This window comes from Equus caballus, chromosome 14, assembly GCF_041296265.1.
Source record: "Equus caballus isolate H_3958 breed thoroughbred chromosome 14, TB-T2T, whole genome shotgun sequence".
Lineage (NCBI taxonomy): Eukaryota > Metazoa > Chordata > Mammalia > Perissodactyla > Equidae > Equus > Equus caballus.
In genome coordinates, this window is record NC_091697.1 from 25,471,634 (window position 1) to 25,494,137 (window position 22,504).

The window sequence follows — 22,504 nt, forward strand, 5'->3', positions numbered from 1 at the left end:
TCTGCATTCCATGCCATGCCTAACCCAGCTTCTCCCCATATCCTGGGCAGGCCCTGGGAAAGAGGACCTAGAAGAAAGGGCCCCTGGAAGTCAATGAGGTGACACACTCCTCACTCTCCAGCCGCTGAGTCTGAGGAGAGAAACACCAGGTCCCCACCCGACCCGGGCCTCTGAGTCCTCCACCACCAGCTGGAGCCTCAAAACCCAGATGTGGACCCCACAAACGACTCCAGCAATAATCCTGGGATGGCAAGCTCTGCGTGGCATGACTTTTGGTCTGTTTCTTTGAGGAACTCCAGTCCCCAAAGGAGTGCCTGGCACTTAGTAAGCGCTTAATAAGCATATGTTGAATAAGGGACGCTATCAGTCAATCAACGAATGAAGCAATAAATTAGTGGGTTACTGCACGTGAAGTTCGCCACTGGCTGGGATTGTGTGCGTTCTCTGATAAATTCCCAGTGCCTAGAACAACCCCTTGGCACATAGGAGGTGCGAGTGGACATATGCGAACAGTATGACTGAATCAGCCATCCAATCAAGGTCTCCATCTGCTTCCTTTCGGCTGCTTTCTCAGGGCCTAGCACGTGCTGGCAGCATAGCCAGTTGAATGAACCAGTGAAAGAATGAATGAGCAAGCCCCCGCCCCCCTCCTCGGTGCAAAGACCACAGACCGGAAGAAGGAAACACACACAGGGGCCGCCCCGCCCCCAGCCACCACTCCCTCACGGTTTTTTAAATAATTTGTCGATTGTTTTTAATTGTTGAGGCAGTAATACTTGGTTCATGAAACTGCAATATACAGAGAGGTGAAATAAATAGCTTATATATATATAATATATATAATATAGCTGGTTTTAAAATATTCCCTTATCATTGGTGTACCAGGTCACGGGAGTCACGGAAGGTGGGTAGCAGCATCCTCCAGAACCGCGAGCAATGCAGGGTCACCGTGATTGGACGAGGCCGTCTGTCGTCGGAAGCTGAGGCGCCGAGAACTCCGAGGGGCAGCCCTGCCTGCGCGGGGTCTCGGGGCAGCTTGCAGCGGACAATAAATAAATGACTGCAAACCAGAGAGCGATTTTTGTTGGAGTTTGGGGCAGGGATAGGGGCTTGGGGAGGAGGGGGAGTTTGTTGGGGGGGGGGGAGGGGGCGGGTACTACTTTCTCTTATTTTTCTTTTTTTTTTTTGCTTATTTTTTCGCTTTTTTCTTTTATGCTTTCAGAACCTTTGGGAAAAAGGACTTTGGTTTCTCAGAGTGTCGTTTTCCTCATTCAAGTCCTCCTCTGGGGACGAGTTTTGAGTTGTCTGTTCCTAGAGAGACAAGCACCTGTGCGTTGACAACAGGCCCTTTGCGTGAGTCTTTTGTCGTCGGGGGTTTCAAGTCAATAAAATCCTTATCGCTCCCCCTCCCCCAAGGGTTTTGGTTCAGTTTTTGTCTTCTTTTAAACACAATGTACAAAAATAGAGCTTCTTCCTTATTTTTCATGTAAAAATATTCCTCTGATGCAGTTCTCTGTGAGTGTGGGCGCAGCCGGGGGGCCTGGGGGCGTGGTCGGCCTAGCCGGGGTGTGTGGGGCGGATCCGCCGGGACCTCTTGGTCACCGTGGTGTATTTGAAGGGCTTCTGCAGCTCCGTCTGCCCCTTGGGGTAGCGCTTCATGAAGTGCACGTCCTGCTGGTTCTCCCGGGTCTTGGGGCCCTTCCGTGGCCGCCCCTTCTTGGTGAAGCCCACGTACCAGCCGGAGTACTTGGCCGACATCAGGGCTGTGTAGTTGTTTTCCAGGACCTTCTCAATGAACACACACTCCTTGCTGGTGCCATCAGGCTACAGGGGGAGAGAGAAGGAGGCGGTGAGAAGGGAGAGGGCGGGAGCGAGGGGCAGAGCTCTCTGGAGAGGGCACGGGCGGGTGGCCCAGGCTTGGAGCAGTGGCACACAGAGAGCCTGCCCCAAGCTTTGGCCGCAGCAATTTCATTTCCCGGATCTGTGGAGTGGATGTGTCATATTGGCCCCTGCATCCTTCCCCACCCGCCAATGAGGTAACAGACTCCCATTATCATTCAGGAATCCTTCCCTTCCCCACTCTCCACCCTGTAAGGCAGGGGCTGCCACCTCAACTCTACCGGAACAAGAGACCCAGATCTAGCCAATCCAAACACCACTTCCCAGTGATTGGTGCAGGGCTGGGCATGTGGCCTGAGCCATCCAATCAATCGAGTGTTCCTTGAGGCCCTCCTATAAGCAATCCCCCAAAACATAGGTTGATTTAAATGTGGGGAACACGTAAGGCTGAAGCAAGGCAGCCGTTTTATCACCATAAGGGGAAATGTCGTCTGACAGCAAAGCCAGCACAGAGGAAGAAAAGCCACGAGGAAGAGAATGAGAGAAACGAAGTCCTGGTTGCACCCTTTGGGCTCTGGACCCAGCTGCCTCTGAAGCTCATTCTCTCACTGTTATGTGGGCCCATAATAGCTCCCTTCCTTTAAACCAGCTGAGATTGTGTTCTAGCAATTGCAACAGAAAGGAGTCTCCAGAGATGTGCACAAAACCTGACATGAAGTCGGCTACCCTACTGCCGCTCAACTCCACCGCTGGATAATAAATTACACTTAACGTGGGATGTGGTGCATTTTAATGTTGGCTGTGAAGAGCGAGCGCCTCCAAAAATAAGAGCTTCAGCATGGCCAAACTCCAAAGCTTGTGCCCTCAGTTGGGAGATTTCAGACTCCCGAGCAGACGTGTAAACTCCCTAGGAGACTCGTTCTGTTCTGCCGGCCAGGGAGCCCTAGATTCACAGTCAGAAGCTGAATCAACTCTAACACTTCCTCGTGTGACCTCAGGCTCGTTAACTCCCCTCTCTCAACCTCAGACTCCTCACCTTACCAAATGGGGACAAAGACCCCTGCGTCATGGAGATACTGCGAGGAACGACGCTCATAAATGAGCCTGGTGCACAGGATGAACTTGCAAAATCATTTCGGAAGATCAGGTGGTCCGGACGGGTCTGGCCTCCCTCCTGGGATCTGACCTGGCAAAGGGGGGGGGGGGGGGGGCGGGCAGGGCTTGGCACCGCCTCCCTGAGACAGCGAACGGCTCCATGTGGAAGAGTGGGAAAGACAAAGCTGGAAGGCTGAATTAGCAGCACTTGAGTTTCCAGCTAACATCTCCAAATGTAGGCCGGGCCCACTCCTCGTTCCGGACGGGTGCCCAGCCAAGTTGGAAGCCCGACGGTCTGGCTGTGTGTGGAGACGGAGGTGCAAGTTCCAGCCTTTTGTTTGAAGTGGGAAACGGGCTGGAGCTTCCAGGAACGTTCACCTTTGAGCGGAGGGCAAGCTCAGGCCCTGCAGACAAAGTGCTGAACTTTGCAGAAAGGGACAGGCAGGGTAAGAAAACATTGTCTGGAGGACCAGATCTTTCGAGGAGGCTGCAGGGCAGGAAGAGGGTGGGCCTGGGAGACACATGGGACCCAGAGGACAGTGTGGGGGAGGTGAGCAGTGAGGGACTCTGGCGAGGGCAGCCGGGGCATGTCTGCAAGGTGGGTCGAGGGGAGTGGTCTCTGGGCTCAGGGTCCCCCATGGATAATTCTGAAAGCTGCCTGTCCAACCTGCATCCAGGTCCCTTGGCCAGTCTGGATGGAACAGTCAGAGCAAACTGAACAAGGGCTACGCCAGGCTGTTTCCCCATCCTAGAATACCTGCTGCTGCCTGGAAAACTGCTTTCATCCTTCCAGGCTCAGCTCAGCAACCACCTCCTCTGAGAAGCCTTCCCTGACTGCCACCTATCTCCCTGGGCATTTCCTCCTCTTCCTTCAAGACTCCATTCAAGCATCAAGCTTTATGGGACTTGCATAGTCCATCTTCTGAATCCCCTTGGCACCCATTCCTCCTCCCACCCCCCAACAGAGCAATTCTATATCTGCATGCCTCCTCTTTAGCCCAAGAGCTTCAGGAGGTTGGGACCACTCCTCAGTCACTCTCATGGCTCAGCACAGGCCTTAGCCCCAGACAGGGGTGCCCACAGCACTTGTGGTTGAATGGGTGAGAGTTCTGCTGGGAGAGAAATGGTGGGGGTGACACAGGAAAGGGTCTTCATCTAACAGAAAATAGACTCTGCCTCCTGGATCCCTTACTAATGTCCCAGAGACAGTCATGAGAAGGGGACAGAGCGAGCAGAGGGCTGGAGCTCTCTGCCTGGCCCGTTTGGCCTCCCTACTCATTCATTCCACATTTATTGATTGCCAACCACGGGCCAGCCATTTCCACAGCCATTATTTCAATCCTCTTAACTCGCTGAGGTAGACTGCACCTGATAGAAGAAAACAGAGTCTGAAGAGGCAGACGGCCTTGCCCAAGGTCATGGAGCCTGTGAGCGGCAGAGCCGGGCTCTCAACCTGCATTTGTGCTACAGTTGCTTCTCCTCTGTCCAGTTCCCGACAGGTCCACGAGGAGAAAGGGTGCGCAAGAGCAGGCACTGCTGGTCCAAACACCTCACCTCCTCCAGCCACACAGCCACCATCCGCATGAAGCAAGCTCATGGATGTGCAAGGGCTGGCAGGGGGCCTGGCACACGTGCTCACACATGTCGGGTTTACTTATGACGGTTGTGGAGCTCACCTTCAGGCTGAAATTCCCAACACCCTGGAGCTCAGGAACCCCTTGGGAGGAGCCACGGGACCCATGATGGTCACAAGTTCCCCACCACAAACTTACGCACAGCGGATAAGAAGCTACCGGCAGGCAGCACCTGGGCTTAACCCTTCCCTCTGCTCCGGACTACCTCGAGGACCCTGCCGATCGACGGCCCGCAGAGTTGTAAAGACACTTGCGCTTGCCCTCACCCCCAGAAATGCTGACTCAATTGGTTCAGGCAAGCAGGTCCTCAGTATTTAGAGAGTAAGTGAACATCCCATCCCAGAACCTTGGTGATTTAGTAGAATTTGATCATCTCTCCCCCACTGCCACCTCCAACTTCCGCCTTTCCAAACTGGAATCCTACTCCTTCTATTTGATCTGACGACTGAATCCTGATGATGTCGTTTGGCCCCTAGATACAGCCTTACTTGAAACTAGGACTAGCCCCCTACACATTTTTTAGTTACATAGGCAAAAAATTCCTTTTTTGCTTAAGGCATGTGGAGTCGCATTCCAGTCACAATCAAAGCGGTCCTCACAAGGAAGTGGTGGTGGGCAAGGTACCCCCTGCCCTGAAAGGGCCTGGGACCCTATGTTGCCCCAAAGAGGACCCACCAGTGATCACACAGGAGGGGACAGATGAGAAAAAAGTCAATCTGGGTAAAATCTCTAGAGATGGGGAAAAAGTGCCTAGTATGTAGTGCTCAACACTCAGCAACTATTGATGGAATGAAAGGAAGTACTGCCTCCTGGGCTGGACGGCTGTGGGGTCCAGAGAGGTGAAAGGGAGAAGATGCGCTCGGAGGCAGAGCTTTGGTACAATGCAGCAGAGGGAGCAGCTACAGCCAAGGGCCTGGAGCACTTGAAGGCTCTGTTGGGGCTCAATGATGTGCCCAGCTGCGGCCGGATAGTGCAGGGTTGGCACCTGGGGTCAAGACCGCCCAAGAAAGCCATCCTGGTGAACCACTCCAAGGGAGCCAGAGCCTAAGCTGAGGCCAAGGGCTCCCACGGTGAAGGAGTGACTTTGTGACCTGGCTTCAAAGAGGGAGGGGACCCACATTTAACAAGTAAGCAAGTGCCTCCTAAGTGCCAGTGTCGTCATTCTCATTTTACAGGAGAGGAGACTGAGGCTCAGCGAGGCCAGCGCACTTTGGTTCTCTGGGCTGTGATGTGGATAATTCTGGCTATCGGTTAAGAGTCAATCCCCCAAAGACAAGAACCATATTTCTGTTTCTTGGGTGCCCCTGCAGCCCTCTGGGCAGGCACGAGGAGGGCGGAGGCACGGATCCAGAGGGGCCCTCTGTGAGCTCCCAGTCTAGTGGGGGATGTAGGCATGAAGACAGACAGTGACAACGGGGTTAGCAGACGAGTGACAGAGGGTGGTGTGAGGTGCTGTGGGGTCCGGGGTGGGTGCGCTGACAGGGGTGAGGGAAGCTAGAGGCTATTGAAGGACGAGCCAAGACTCGGGGCAGACGGATGAGGAAGGGCTGTCCCGGCAGAGGGAACAGCATGTAAAAAGCCTGAAGGCCCCATCCAGGGAGTGGAGGTTGGCAGTGCCATGCGTCTGTGGCACAAGGAATGTGAGGGCAGGTGGCAGGGCCATGAGGCCGGGGAGCCTCCCCCCAGGCAGTATGGCCTTCCTCCTGGAGGTGGTGAGGACCCAGGGACTGGCTCAGAGCTGGGTTGGGAGTGGCAGGCAGGGGGGACCCGATCCTTCTGTGCTTCAGAAAGCTGAGGGTGGGCAGTGGGGAAAGGCCTAGAGGAGGAGCCTGAGGCTGGGAACCCCCGCCTGAGGCAGCTGAAGGAACGATTCCTGGGAAGGTAGAGGCCAGAAGGGAGGCAGGAGCCAGGAAAGGAGAGGACACAGCCCAGCTGTGAGGGGTAATCCCAGGACCTGGGCCTGCCTGGCCAAGGAGTCGCTGATGGAACAGCAACCCCAGGGCCTGCGGTGGCAGGAGCCAGAGCGAGTGTGGGGCGCTGGGCTAGACGGCGGGGACCCGCCCGGGGCCAGGTCGGGACAGGTGGATTTGGGGGTGCCCGTGCAGCCTCCCGGGCCGGTCCGGAGACAGGAGCCCCAGACGGTGCCGCCGCCGGGGGAGCCGCGGCCAGGGGGCAGGCAGGAGGGGCCGGGCCTCCGCGGGCCGCGGCTGCGCTGCCAGCTGAACCGTCCCCAGCATTAATGACGGGAGAGAGGGCGAGGGGCAGGAAATCGGAGCCGGCTCCTGTGGAAGCGGTGACTCAGCGGCCAGCCGGCGGGCGGCGGGGAGCGGCCCGAGGGGATGGGGCTGCTTTCTGACCCCAGGACGGCCCTCCTGGGGTCAGGATGCCGGGAACCGCGCAGACGGGGCGGGAGGGGCGCGGGCCGCACGGTGGGCTGCCGCCCCTCCTTCGCTCGAGGACAGAGCGCGATCCGCCCGCGAGAGCCGGTCGGGCTGGGAGGGGCCGGGGAACAAAGCGCGCCCAGGACACGGGGGCCAGGCCGGCCCGGCCCGGACAGAGGGCATCGCTAACCAGAACCGCCCCTGGCAGCCGTTTGCGCGAGCGGATTCCTATTCTTTTGCTCTTTGAGAGGCTTCACTTGGTGTGGGCAGCGGGCTGGAATCTTTGCTTTCCAAGCTGGGCTTTGAATCCCGCCCAGCTCTAGTGTGGGATCTGGGACAAGCGCAGGGGACTGGCCAGGCTCAGCCTACTCCTCTGTGAAATGGGGATGGTCGCCGTACCAACCCCACGCGGCCATTTGGGAGCATTGTTGCCCGGTGCCTGGCTGAAAGTATGGGCTCAATTAACGGAAGCTATTGGTACCTTATTATGAACAAATAATAATGGGCAAATACCCCGGCTCAGCTCCCTGGCCTCTTACACCCTCCCCAGCCACTTGGGTATGGGGGAAGGGAAGAGGGATGAGACAGGGGATTCAGGAAATCAAAACCATGGCTTAAACAAGAACAGGGGTCTTGCTGCCTCCTCTCAACAAGGTGTAATAAATGCAAATGATCAGCCAGGGCCTTGCCCCAAGCAGGAGAAGCCATCCTGCTTGGAATCTGGGTCTGCCCTCCACCCCCTCCTCCACCTGTCCAGCAGAAGCCCCCCTCCCGTTATACAAGTTGGATGTGGAGGTGAGCACGGTTCTTGCAGAGAGAAGGGGATGCAGAGCATGGTCCACCATAGAGCTACTGCCAGGAACACCTTCCAGTGGAAAACCCAAAGGAAGTGAGTGTGCGAACTTCACAAACAAGCACACCCAGGAGAAAAAGGGGCACCAAGCAGCAGCACCGGTGGAGGCTCAGAACCCCTGGCACATAGCTCCACCCCACCCACACCCCCACCCTCACCCCAATATTTTACATGCAGCTCTCTGGCCGGTTCCAGAGTAATAAACTCTTCCTGAAATGCTAGAACCGTGGGGCCCAGCGCTGACGAGTCTGTGGGTTCCGGAGGCGCTATTGCACGCGCTGTAAACCCTTGGCAACTGTTAAAACAACGCCACCGCCCCAGCCACTGGCCTGCGGTTCCCTGCTCCCAGACGTCAGGTGCATGCAGGCGGGGAGCCCCAGAGCCCCTGGAGGATTCTCCCACTACGGAGCAAGCCAGAGCTCCACATCCACCTGGAGAGATCAGAGCCCTGTGTGCTCCCCAAAGTCACAGCCACGGACTCCACGGCCTGGCAGGCTGCAGGCACAGAGAAGAGGGTGGAGGTGAAAGGAAGAGATTACAGGGGAAATCTCACACACACACACACACACACACACATGCACACAGGGACTGTTTTCCATTTAGGGCTGACGCCCTGGACACACTGTTCCAGCTACCGAGAGCTGCGGGGGGGGGGGGGGGGGGGGGGCCCGCCCAAGTTCCCCGGGAATCCCAGACCATCACTCACCTTCCCCACGAGCTTGCCTTTCCGGTTCATACACAGGTAGAATTCCGTCTCCTTGCCCTTGATCCGGACTTGGCTACCAAAGGTGTCTGTCTCCACTAGGAGCTGGGCTTCGAAAGGCAGAAGGAGAACAAGTCACATTGTTTAACCAGGGGCAATGGTGCAGCCTAAGGCTCAGTGAAATGACCTCTGACCTTGTCCCTGGTCCCCCCACTCCCTTAAAGTCAGGAATGGGGGAGGCCTTGACAGGTCCCATTGGAGCACCCCGCCCCTCAGGCAGGGAGAAGGAATCTGTCCTCGCCTTTTCCCACCACCCAGCCTCTCTGGGCTCCACTTGGGACCCAGCTCACCCCAGCCAGAGGGGAGTTCTACCCCTTGTGTGCCTTCCTCCTTCTCCCATGGCCCACCTCCCCCAGCCCCCAACTTCATTCCCCAAAGCAGGACAGCCAGCCATACAAATAACCCCAGAGAAGCAGCAGTCTCTGGAAAAAGGGGACAGACAGATGGCACGTGAGCACACATGGGCGCACGCGTGCACACACACACGTATGCACTCACTCTCACACACACAAGTAAACACACACACCCTTCCTTGGGGTACATCAAGCTACTTCCTCCAAAATTTAGGTCTGAGGCCCTTTTCTCCAGGGCAAACATCTGGAACCCCTGCTAGTGTCCCCTCTCCCCGCACACCTTCTTGGAAGTGGGGAGGTGCGGGGAGGGGAGGGTGGAGGCCCCTGGGGAAGGGAGGCCGACCAGGGTAGTCCACTTGCCTCAATCAAGGCCACCAGAGTTGAAAGGTGACTAACTCCCAGGAGCCCAGAAGTCCCAGTCAGGACCCAATACCTCCTGGTCTGGGGTGGGAGACCCCACGCTAAACCATTCATGCCCCACAGAGCCTCCCTCAGCATGGAGGTGTCCAGAGTTGGTCCCCAAAGCCCTAACGGAACAAGGACACCAAGTGGCCAAAGGGTGACTGTCCCTTGATTAGGTTTGCTGTGTCCAGACCCTCCCTTGTCCCTCTGCCACTTCACATTTTCTCCCCAGCAGGGTGCTGTGTGACTTTGGTAGGCCATGCGCCTTCTCTGAGCTCTCCTCTCTGGTCTTGAATCCCTGTGCCTGGCTCCGCCCCCCCATCCCCCACTCCCCCACCCCCACCAGCTGCCTTCCTCGCCTGTGACCCCCTCATTCCTCACCTCCCTCTCCTGACCCTCTCCTTCCCAGCACCTGCCCCTCCCTCACCCACAAAATTTTAATTTCATTGACAAGGGACTTGCTTCTCCATAACAAAAATCATAGCCTTAAATACAGTATCCTTGGAGCCACAAAGAGTGTACCTCAGTGCCCCTAAAATACACTAGGTATGATTTTAATAAAAAAAATTTAAAAATATATACCCTGGTGCCCTGCTGTGAAAATTAAAACCATCTGGAAGTCAGGATTTCCAATAATTAATCTAGCCCTCCTTTGACACCGCTACTAATTAAAATATGATACCCACCTTTCCAAGGAAAAAAAGAAGAATTTACATAAAATTTAAAGATCTAACAAGAATTTAGTAATTCTAGAAACACGGTGGGGGCACATTCTTCTCTGCGCCTTCCCCCATCCCTAGTAAACACTGAGTGGGGAATGTTCACCAGCCCCCAGATAGGGGGGTACCAGCCCTTCATCCTCCCTGCTCCCCTTTAATTCAAACTCTCCGTAACTCGCCCTGGTAGCTGGGTCCCTGGGACCCCAGGGCCGAACGTCACAGCAGCTCTGGGACTTGCTTTCTGCATCTGCTCACAAAGCTCAGGTCCCACCCAAGATGGGGAGTGTCGGGGGTCAGGAGGTCCCCACGCCAGGAACTGCTGAAGAAGGCTGCCCGTGCGAGGGAAAGGTGAGGCCTGGAATGCACAGACCTGGACACGCATCCCTTGCCCCACTGGCCAACTCCATGACCTTGGGCCTCAGTTTCCTCACCTGTAAAATAGGGATAGTCATCCCTAATCTTCAATGCTTATTCTGAGGATGACACAAAATGAGGCTGCAAAGGGCCTAGCACCCTCTTCTCAGAGGCCGGGGAGGGGAAACACGGTAACTGTTGTTTAAGTTTCCTAACAACTGCAAAACAAAGCTGTTGTCCCGAAAGAAAAAAAAGCAGGAAAAAATCAGATGTCCGTAAAAGGGCAGAGCGGGAGCGGAACCGGCCTCCCCATGGCGTGCCCTCTGACCTCGACTTCCTCAGCATACTCCAGGGGTGCTGGGATCCCACACTGTGAAGTGCAGCAGAAAATGCCTGGGGCTGGGCCTCATGGGGTCTGATTCCATTTCTGGCATCACCATCCTGGGCTGTGTGACCTCGAGCAAGCTACACCCCCTCCGAGCCTCAGTTTCCCTACCTGTGCAAGGGCGGGGGGAGGGTGGGAGCTCAACCATATTCTGCTTCTCTCTGGGTCTAGGAGAGGAGCACGGATGGGAGACTGTAGGAAAGGGGTGAGGCCACAGCGCTGCGGCCCAGGCAACCCCAAGTGAGTCTGAGGGGGAGACTTCTGTCTGCCCCTCTCCCGGCTCATGCCCGGGCCTCTGTCTTCAGAGCAGCGCCTGCTGCGTGCCGGATCTGGCTCCCATGGGAGCCCACTGAAGTCACACATCCCACAAGGTTGGGTGTTTTCCTCCCCACTTTACAGTGTAGGAAACTGAGGTTCAGAGAAGCAAGCCAGCAGGAGGGGCTGACATCAGGTCTGCCTGCCTCTTACTGCTGGGGCCTGGGCTCCAGGGGAGGGCCCCCAGCTCTGGGGAGACACAGCTCAAAGCACAAGCCCCCACCACCCCTCAGCCACAGCACCCCACGGGGAGCCCCGGCCTTTGCCTGAGCCGTCCAAAGGGCCTGGGGCTGGGGCGGGACTGCACCTCCACCCCGCGAGGGGAGGCTCTGCACGGGCTGCCACGCCTGGGGAGCCAGAAGTCTGTTCTCCCGACCACAGCAAGCCATGGAGTGACCTAGACCCCACTCAGCGCATGACATAACCAGGAGGGAGCTGGGCCAGAATTATGTAAAGTCTTTGGGGAGTAATAGCAGCAGCAGTTCTCAGAGAGAGAGAGAAAGAGAGAGAGGGAGACCCCACCCACCCAGGCCAGGTTTGTCCCGGAGTCTGCCTGGTCCTCAGCCTCAGGCTGCCCCCTCTCATGACCCAAGCCCCCAGGATGCAGCCCTCAGGAGCTAGAAACCTCGTCTCGGCTCAGTGCCCTTCTCGAGGCCTGCACCAGGCCAGGCAGGAGGAGTCGGTGACATTATCTCACGCCACCCCTCATTGGACCTCCCCACCACCCCAGCATCCCCTCCAGGCTGCACAAGTCAACAGCTGCCTCTCTCTGCACTCTTGCCCCCCACCAGCCTCCCCGCCACACATCTGCCAGAAGGTTCCTTTTAAAACATAAGATTAATTATGTCTCTTCCCTCCTGAAAGGCTCCTAGGGATCTCCAATCCACTTAAAACCCAGCCTCTTTATGGGGCCCCATAAGGGGCACGTGATCTGGCTTGCTGACCGTCCCCACCTCCCACCCTTGCTCACAGCCCTCCAGCCAACAGGCCTCCTTGCCCTTCCTCCCTAACTCACCAAGCATGCTCCACCTCAGGGCCTTTGCACTTGCTGTTCCCTCTGCCTGGAGATGGCTTTGCCCAGAGCTTCCCACAGTGGCTTCTCATCTCCTGGGTTGTCACTCAAACATCACCTCCTCAGAGAGGCCCCTCTTGGCCATGCTGTCCGATGTCATACCACCCTCCCCAGTTCAGCTCTAGCCATGCCCTGCTCCATTCTCCTCAGAGCTCTTCTCCAAACTGTCTGCTCTGTTGCCTTTTTGATCATCTGTCTCTACCCACCCGAGGGTAAGCTGCATGAGGGCAGGGGCTCCTCTGTCTCATGCACCACTGATTTCCAGCACCCAGCCCATACCTGGCTCACAGGAAATGACCAATAGGTAAATTTTAGTAAACGCATAAACAGCCTTGTGAGGTAGGTATGACTAACGCTATTTAAGAGTTAAAGAAAACAAGATTCAGGGAGGTGAAGGGACTTTCCCAAAGGCACACAGCCGGTCAAAGCAGGGCAGGAGTTCAAACCCAGTCTCTGATCCCACAGTCAATTTCCTAGGCTGCCCCGTTCTCCCTGGGGTCGTTCACATCACTCACCGGAATTCTGAGCTCCCGCCCACCCAGCCCCAGCCTCCAGTTACTATCACATATTCTGACTCGCTGTGTGTCAAAGGGAAAAATCTGATCCCTCTCTGGGTCAGGCCTAGGTGACTTCCAAGGCCTCTTGCAGTTCTGCCCCTCTAGGAAGTATCAGTAACTTACATTTATTTAGAGTTTATGATGTGCTGGGCACTGTTCTGACTACTTTATATGCATTATCTCATTTAACCCTTACAATAGTCTCGTGAGTTTAGAATCATTACTATTATCCCCATTTTACAGGTGAGAAAACTGAATCCCAAGGTCACACCGTGATGGAGTGAAACCCAGGCAGGATTCAAAGCCAGGCAGGCTGACCCGGAAGTCTTGGTCTTGGCTGCCTACTCCCCGCCCTGCTCCTCCATGCCAGTGCCTCTCCTGGAGGGGCGAGTGAGCGAACACCAAGGCTGGCAGGGAGCTTCTTCTCTTTGACTTCACTCTTTTGGGGCAGAGGCCTGCGGGTGGCGAAGTCCGCAGAGCCAAAGGCTGGGGCCCGGCCCTCCCCAGCTCCACTCCCAAACGACCTTGACGGAGGACGGGTGCCTGGGTCACCTCTGAGCCGATACTTAGGAGCACCAGAGGCTGGGTTCAGACCACAGCCAGAGAGGCAGGAAACAGCTTCAGATCTGGTCAAGGGAAGAAAAGGCTTTATGAACCAGAGGAGGGGTGAGTGCAGGATGGGGGCCCCACAACAAGCTCCCCTGTAAGGAAAGCCCACAGCGCCAGCCTCCCAGGACCAGCATAGGGCAGGAGCCCTGTGTCTGCCCATGCTGGGGACCAGGAGGACAGCAGGAGGGAGAAAAGCCCAAAGGACCCACGCCCTCCTTCCAGCTTCCAGAGGGGAAAGCAGAAAGAGAAAAGGGGGAGTGGAAGGAAAAGGAGCTGGAAAGAAAGCCCTTTCTATGAAAAACTCATGCTGTCCTTGTTTCTTTCTCTCCCTGTTTCTCTAAATGTGTGCAGTAACAATGATAATTTAAAAATAGCAGCTAATACTTCTTTGAGCATTTACCATCTGTCAGGCACTGTGCTTAGAGTCCAGACATGGAATGTCTCATTAGATCCTTACAACAGCCCGATGAGGTGGGAACTATTAAGCCCATTTTACAGATGAAGAACTGAGGCACTGAGCAACTAAGTTACCTGTCCAGAGTCACACAGTAGGGCCAGAATTTGAACACAGGCAGAGTGTCTCCAGAGCAAGTCTGAGACAGGGAAGCAGACAGAGGTACGGAGGCAGAGCAGGACAGACACACAGGCCGGCGATAACAGAGGGAAGAGAAGTGATATTGATGGATTGATTGACTGACTGATTCCAGTGATTCCCTAGCTAAGCCTCCTGGGGGGGGGGGGGGGTGACCCAGGGCCTCACTTTGAAGACTTTTGGTTTGAAGGGTAGGAGATGGCAGGGAAAGGCACAGAGAGGCAGCCTGAGAACCAGAGAGGCACAGGAGACAGGACTAGAGAGAGGGAGCCCAGGAAAACAGAGCTGCAGAACACGGGCTGCTTCTCCCCCTGCCTCAGGGTCAACCCCCCAAGACTTCTGAGAGCAAGAGGGAGCTGAGGGTCCGTGAGAGGCTGGGCAGAGCGGCCCCCATCAGGGCCAGCTGAGTGCTGGCTGCCACGATGCCAACGCTGACAGTGCTGCTGGCTGCTCTCCAGGCATCGTCCTCCAGCGAGCAAATGTCCTTGTCACAAAAGGTGCTGGGCGGTCATGCCGAATCAGTACCCCCTCCCTGCCTCCCCCGAAGGTGGACCAGCTCCAGAGGAAGGGCGAGGGGTGCAGGTGGGGGAGAAGGAATCCTTTCTGGAGATGTTTCAGCATCACTCTCCACACACACCCACACACAGACACACATACACATTATGGCTTTCTCCAAAGGTGCCCACCGTTCCCCTTCTCCTAAAGTCCCCCAAGGAGATTCACAGGCCACGTGGGCTCGCCGGAAATGAAGAGGGGAAAAATCAATAGGATTGATCAGGAGCTATATTTAGTCCTGGTTGTAGCTCTAGTGTGGCCATTTCAGCTCCAGAGACAGTGAGATGAGGGTGGCCACTCCTCACTGGGGACAGAAGTTGTGGGACATGAGCTCACAGGGCAAGGGGTTTAGACTGAACTACCAATGCCCCTTCCCAGCTGGGAGGGTCCCTAGGGGAAGCGGGCCTGCTGCTCGCTGTATCCCTGTTGCACGGTGCACGGCTGCAAGGCTGGCTGGAAGGATGGAAGGGAGGATGGGAGAGGAGGAGGGAGGGAGAGGAGGGGGAACAGAGGAGGGGGGAGGAAGAGGAGGAGAGCGGGAGCACTGATTGGCAAAGCACCTACTGTGTGCTGAGCTCTGTGCCAGGCACTTGCCCCAGGGGGAACGACCCCGTCCACACTCCCAGTCACACATGTGGGTCACCATGCCTTCATTGGCTCAAGCATATACTGAGCACCTGTTTGTGTTGGTTCTGTGCGTGGGGATACAGCAGTGAACAAAACAGTCAAGAGCCCTACCCTCAAAGAGTTTGCATTATAACAGGAGAGACAGAGAGCAAATAACTAAATACCCGTAGAAAGTCAGACAGTGATAAGTGCTAGGAAGAGAAATATACCGAGGAGGGGATAGAGACGGGAACCCCCTGAAAAGGGACAACCAAACAATAGCCTAAGTGAAACGAGGGAGCAAAAGCCATGAGGATATTGGGAGAAGAGCATCCTCAGGTTGAGGATGCAAAGGCCCTTAAACTGGAACCTGCTTGGGGTGCTGTGGCTGTGCAAGGAGCGGGCAGTGGAGCCCGAGGCCTCAGTGGAGTCAGGAGCTGGGCCACCTGGCCTTCCCGCTGATCCAAGGCCATGGATTTCATTCCAAGTGAGACGAGAGCCTGGAGCAGCTGAAGGACAGTGTCACATTTAGACTGCCAGACGGAGAGTGGACTGTGGAGCATCAGACTCAGGGGGCAGCTGACTCAGCCACACAGCCAGCCCAACGGACCTCGCTCCTTGCTCAAACACAGCCCTCCGGCAGGTACCAGAAAGAGGGAAATGGGCACTAGAAGAGACCCTCCCACTCTCGTCACCAGCTCAGCACTGCCCCCGAAGACCCCACATCCCTTCCTGTGGGAGCCACACAAGTCAGCCCCTGATTGTGCTTTGGGTTGCTCAGTAATTATTTTATTCATTCATCTAGTACCCTTTAAGTGGGGGCCTGCTTTCTTCGTGGTCTTGTCCTAGACATGGGGACACACAGAAGGGTCACTGCTTTCAAGGAGCTCACGTTCTCAGAGGGACAAGAGTGAGCAGTGGGACTCGGGGAGGCTGCCCATGGGGCGGGCCCATGCTGGGGCAGCCTGACTCCCTGTGACCTTGAACAGCAGCAACACGGCCAGCTGGAATCACGGACTCACCCATGCCCGAGCTGGAGGAAGCCAGACTGGCACCCCGCCCCCATTAACCGTGAGGAAACCCAGGCACAGGGAGGGCCCGTGTCACAGAGAAAGTTAGGGGCCTCGGCTCCTCCGACTCAGAGTCAGCCCCTAGGAAGGAGCAAGGGCTCCAGCCCGGGACCTGTGGGACTCAGCACTGTATCCCAGTGCTCAGTATTTCTGTGCGGACTGAGTGAGGGACGCCAGGTGTGAACTGAGAGAAGACGAGGCCATACCCAACAGGAGGGCCCAAAGAGCCGTCCTCATGCGGCTGAGACAGCAGCCAGCGCTGGGCCAGCCAGCCCCTGCTGCTTGGAATCGCGCTGAAGCAGCCTCTCCCACCTGCGCTCACTTGCCAGGGTCCTACTGATGGCGGAGGCAGGGTCCCTCCTGGAAGCCCCAGGGGCCAGCTCCTGAGAGGGCACCCCGTCCTGAGCCCATGACGGTAACCCCCTGCCCCCACACAGCAATGAGTTCAGGTGGCTATTATTGACATTCCTGCTGTAATAACCATGTAACTTTGGGCATGAGCTGTTCTCTCAGTTCAGTCACCCCGTCTCACAGACGAGGAAGCAGCGTCAGAAAGGCCAACTCAGATGCAAGCTCTCCAGCTCGAAAGTTGTGGAGCTGAGATTCAAATCCTGTCCGACTCCGGTCTACAAGCCGAACCCCTCAAAAGACCACCTCCCTGGCTGACACAGCCCCTCCAGGGGGCTGCTCAGGGGCTCTTCTCACCACTGTCAGTCCTGGGAGGCTGGCCCACGGCAAAACGTTGTTAGTTTGTCTTTATCCTTTTTTTAAATGAAGTAGAGAAGTTGTTTTTTCAAATGAAAGCAGTCAGGAATATCGATGATGAGGCTTATGAAAGCAGAGATGCCCCCGCCCCACCCTCCCCAACGCTAGGGCCCCTACACCGCCCTGACAGCAGGCCCCACTGGCCCCTGGCTCTCCCCTTTTAAGACTCGAGTCCCGGCCCCACGGCCCTGCTCCTGCAGCCAGGAGAGGCTGATGCCCCCAGCATCCCCAGCTTAAGCACGCCCGCCCCGGAGGCAGGCGGTGGGGCCTTCTCGTCCTCACGTGGCAGATGGGAAACCTGAGCCCAGAGCCCGAGATGCCCGTCCCAAGCTCTGGGGGTTGCTCAGAGGCAGAGCCGCAACTGGAACACAGGTGTCCTACCTCCTGGTCCAGTGCCGTTTCTTCAACTGCCTGCAGGACTGAGGTGACCAAACCAAGGGCAGGAAGGTGAAGGGCTGATGTAATAATCCCAGGTGGGCAGGGTGGCCCTCCCTCCAGCCTCCCACCTGCCAGGTGTCCTGCTACCTAAGCCTCTAGCCCCCTGGCCAGCATACCTCTCCCTCCAGAGCCCAGCCCACCTGCAGAGCCCTGAGAATGCTCTGGGATGCTTTAGGGGGCCACAGGGAGACCCTCTTGCAGCATAGCATGGTATGGAAGCCCCACTGACATCTACACAGACTACACCAGAGATGGCCCACTGCACAAAGCAGGCCAAAGCTCCCGGGCAGGGCTCCCAGACAAAGGTGGGCCTGCACCTTGCACCCACCCATGGAGCCAAGGCCCTGAGGATGCCATCGAATCTGAGATTCAAAGTGTTTGCGGGGATTCCAGATTCTAGGCATTTGTAGGCATGCTGTTTATACCTAGTGTTTGCTGAAATTCCCAACCTGCACTCTACCTGTGTATGAATGCGAGTCCCAGACTGCATCATTCTTTCAGCTGGACCCAGCCCTGAGAAGGAGGGAGCAGGTTCTTGGACCATTCTGGGCCCCCTGGCCTTACAGGGACTACTGGCTGCCCCTCCCCCACAGGCCGGACAGGCCCCTAACACAGCTCTGTCCTCCTGGCCCAGCCTGGCCACATAAATCAGCCTCCCAATAATATTTGTATTGATTATCTAGATTGGAAGCCTCAGTTGGCTCCATTGTCTCACTTCCTCTCCCAGGGCTCACAGATGGGGTCCCTTTGCCTCATCTGCGTTTCTAATGCGACATTTAAATGGAGCAGCAGCAGCAACCAGCAAGGCCTCGCGCTGCCCTCGGTGTTGGGGGGCTGGAGGAGTGATAAACATATTCCTTGAGAGAGAATTATTAAATCCTAGAGCTTGTGGAGCTGGAGGGGCGGCCAAGATGGGCTAGTCCCTGGATCCTCAAAGCATGGTCCCTCAGCATCACCTGGACCTTGTCAGAAATGCAGAGCTCAGGCCCCACGCCAGACCCAACCCATCAAGGAGCATTTTAACAAGATGCCTCGGTGATTCACACGCCTGTTAATGTTTAAGAAACACTGCTCTAGTCCCCTAGTACTATACAGAAGGGAAACTGAGGCCCAGAGAAGGCAAAGGGTTTCCTGAGGTCACATAGCAGGTGAGATTCCCTGAGTCTGCAGTTCAGGCAGAGGAAATGAGAGGGCAAGTGGTTTCTGGAGCGAGGGGCCAGCCATTTCCGGGCTTCTCTCCCTCCTGAGCTCCTGCCTCCTGTCTCAGGGCGTGGACAGATGGTTCAGACCAGAGTCTGACCCCCCTGTACTCTCCCAGCCCGGAGGAGCCAGCAAGAGCTCCCGGGACTCCCCAGGAGGGCACCTCCCTCCCATCCCGGCCAGCCAGCTGCCCTGTCCCTGGCAGCAACTGGACAGCAGATCTCAGGGAAAACCACCACCTGGGTCTGCCCAGCACAGCCAGGCGTCCTGGGAGGAGGGGCATGGAGAGGGAGGCCCCAGAGAGGCGGCCAGCAGAGGGCCTGGGAGAGGTGAGGAGGACGGATGGGAAAGCTGTGGTCCCAGGGAGGGAGGACAGAGATGATGGGGAGCAGGGAGACAGAGAGGGACAGAGACCGAGAGGGGAAAGGATGAGAACCAGGAAGGAAGGGAGAAGGGCTCAGAGCGAGAAGCCCAGATAAAAGGATAAACAGCCAGGCTGAGAAAGGGAGAAGGGGCAAGCAGGAGGGAGGGGGACCGAGGCAGTGAAGACGGATGGCGCAGAGAGAAGGGAGGGGAGGCAGCTGGCCTGGAGACTCAGAGCCCAGCGTGGCCCAGCCCTGCCTGGCCTGGCCTGGCCCAGCCCCCAGTGACGGTGCAGCTGCCACTCTTGGGCCCTACCATGAGGTCAGTCCTGCCCCGGGGCTGAGGGAAAATAAATGGTGTCCAAGATAAAAGGTCCAAGAAATTATTTGTCTTGTTGTCACATCTTGACTGCAATGGGCAGGGGCTGGCGGGCAGGTGGGGGGCATCGTCCCAGAAAAGCTCAGGCTGGCAGGCCCGCAGGGTACACTCGGATCCCCGCCTAGCCCCACACCTGGGCCACCCGAGGCTGGGGCCTAGGACACCACCCAGAACCTGGCCTGAGAAGGGGCATGGTCAGTGTTTGCTCAGCATCTCTCCCCAGATCCCCTCCAAGCTCTGGCAAGCTGGATCCTGCCGCTTCGCTCACTGCTGAGGTCTCTGAGGGCTGGGGGCCTGGGGAGGGAGGGGAGCAGGGTGTCTCCCTCCTCCCAGCCCCCTGCAGGGGCAGCCGAGGCAGGGGATGGTTCCCAAACACCCCAGAGGAAGGCTGGGCAGCTCCAGGGTCAAGGGCAGGTTAAGGGGACTGTGGCCCAAGGTCCTGTGAGTGCCCATGCCTCACAGGTGCACAAGCTCAAGCTTCCAGCACACACACATGCACATGTACACACGCTAGCACACACATGTGCACTCACACACACCAAGCCAATTTCCACCACCACCAAGAGCATCCAAAAAGCATTATCCAGAGGCTCCCACCCCGAGTGTCTGAATCTGGAGTTGGTGGAGCAAAGCCGCAGGGCGTAGCCACGTGCTTTAGGCCGTCCCCAGGCAAGCCACTGATACCCACGAGTTATGGGGCATTCGGTTAGGGCTCCCAACAAGGCTCTCAGGGATGAGGGATGTGCTCTGCTTTCCCCATTTCACAGATGGGGAAATGGAAGCCCAGAAAGGCTCAGGGACGGGTGCAACATCACACAGCCAGGACACAGCAGAGCTGGAATTTGAACTCAGGTCTGGGAGGCCCGGGAGAGTGTGTCCATGGAAGGGGGGAAAGGGGTTGGCACCTACCATACTTGTCCCCGTCCTCGCCTCGGGCACTGATCCTACGGCCCAGGACCTGGATGTGCTTCCCACTGGTCCGGCTGTAGAGCTGGTACAGCCGCAGCTGCTTACGGCTCACATCGTCCCGAGCCCGCGTCTGGTTCTCTACATGGATGCGGAAGTCCACGTTCTCCTCGGCCGCCAGCACCTGGGCAGGGAAAGGGGCGTCTGTGAGCCACCTGGAAGTCTTGGGTCCCCTGCATGCAAGAGCCCCGTGCACAACAAAAAGAGCCAGGGCTGCCTTAGGTTGGCTTGGGGCCAGGCCTTGGCATACACTCATAACTGCCCCCGTTACCACCTCCATTTCACAGATGAGGCAACCGAGGCTCAGAGAGGTGTGGCAAGTTGCCCAAGGTGGCCCAGCCAGGAAGTGGCAAAGCTAAGAATCAGGCCTAGGTCTGTTTGACAACAAAGCTTGCTATCTTTCCACCACAGCTCCGAATTCAAGCAGGAAGTATGGAGGGGAGGTTTCTCATGTGACCTTGGTTTCTTCTGCCTCAGATTCCTTCCCAGCAAAACAGTGGAGCAGAGCCCCTGCTCTAACTCCATCCCAGGGTGGCTGTGAGGACAAAGTGAGCAGGTGGGAAGGAGAGTACCAGACGGAGAGGGATGGAGGGCATCTGGCTGCTGTTGGGGTGCACGGTGGGGAAGAAGGGAGGCCTGGCAAGTCCCATCCTGGGAATGAGTCCCCGGGAGCTGATGCTGGGGGCTCTCCGCTCCACGCCCCAAGGGTCCTCATAGTTGCCCACACCACAGAGCATTTGCACACATCCCCAGCCCCTCACGGAGAAGCCTTGGCTTTGCATCTCCTGTCAAAATCCCCTGTACCCCTAGAGGTTTAGTTCACAGCTGACCGCATCCTCCGGGAAGCTGCCTCTGGCTACACCAGCACGGATCTCTCCTGTTTCCCTTCCCAGAACATGGCGTCTCACCTGGACAACTTGCACCCACCTCCTCACCAGCCTCCTGTGTCCATCCTGGCCCCCTGGTAGTCTACCCTCCACCAAACCCAATCACGCATCACATTTTGATAAAGGTCCCCACCGTGGCCTCAAGGCCCTGCAGGATGAGCCCCTGACTGCTTTTCCACCTTCATCTCCTACCACCAGCCCCACCAGTCACACTGGCTGCCTTACTATGCCTCTGAGCATTCCAAACACAAAGCACATACCTGCCTCAGGGCCTTTGCACTTGCTCTTCCCGCTGCTTCCATGCTCTTCCCCAGATTTTTACATTCTGGCTCCTCTACTTCATTCAGGTCTCTGCTCAACGTCACATCCTGAGACAAGCCTTCCTTCCTTGACTGCTTTTCTGAGGCAGCCCCACCTCTGTCACTCTCCATCCCTCTACCATGCTTTGCTTTTCTTTCTAACATTTATCAACCCCACCTAACGTCTCTTTGTCTGATGTTTGTCTGTCTCCCCCGGCTAGACTGGCAGCACCCTGAAAGCTGGAGCTATCTCTTTCTTATTCGCTGCTATGTCTCCAGCACGTAGCACAGTAGAAACTCAAACGTTTGTTGAATGAATGAACATTGAACAGACCTGAAGTCCTGTCATTCCACTTCGCATTAAATTAGGTTTTCCTATGCCCCGCTAATTGTGTGCCTGTCCCATCCCATCTTAACCAGGAAGCCGAACAATTCTTGAAGCCCACACAGTGCCCCCGACCTGGGTTTGTTCCATGTGCCCACAGGGTCTGACAGGATGCTAGACACGCAGGATCCCATTGCCACGAGAGCACGGCCCCAACTCAGCCATGGCAGAGCCCTTGGGACCGCGACTGCTCACACATCTGTCTCACCCTTCAGCCGTGAGCTCCCAAGGGAAGGGACAGTGTTCTCCTCATTGCTACACCCCACGCCCAGCCCAGGGTCTCTGTCCCCCCGCTGACCTGTGCATGTCCTCCCACCCCAGGCACTTCTGCTGGGCCACATTACTTATCCTTCACTACTGCCCCAGGGTGGAAGCATTATCCCACCATATAGATGAGGATACTGAGGCTCTGAAGCTGAACTGACAAGGTCTCAGAGCGCGCAATGGCAGAGTCAGGCCCAGTCCTTGCAGCCCCGAAGTCCTGGTTTCAGCCTGACCCGTGGGCCCCGCCTGCCCCATCAGTGCCATCAGGGGCAGGACCAGGTTCAAAACCCAGAGTGTGCCCTCCCCTAGCTGAGGGGCCCTAGGCAAGTGACTATCCTCTCCGTGCCTCAGTTTCCTCACCTGTAACACGAGAGTGATGACAAGGGCACCCACCTCACGGGCTGC

The 22,504-nt window shown here is 56.7% G+C and overlaps 1 protein-coding gene across 1 annotated transcript in view; it reads right to left on the bottom strand.

Moving 5' to 3' along the window:
• Positions 1-722: 722 nt before the first annotated feature.
• The window catches only part of FGF18 (fibroblast growth factor 18), a 33,429-nt gene continuing 11,647 nt past the window's right edge, over positions 723-22,504 (bottom strand). The window contains exons 3-5 of the mRNA XM_023617246.2: positions 20,208-20,388; positions 8,509-8,615; positions 723-1,824 (exon numbers count right to left, since the gene is read on the bottom strand). Of these exons, the coding sequence (XP_023473014.1) occupies positions 1,558-1,824; positions 8,509-8,615; positions 20,208-20,388 (555 nt within the window). The 3' untranslated portion in view covers positions 723-1,557. The remainder of the gene's footprint in view (positions 1,825-8,508; positions 8,616-20,207; positions 20,389-22,504) is intronic.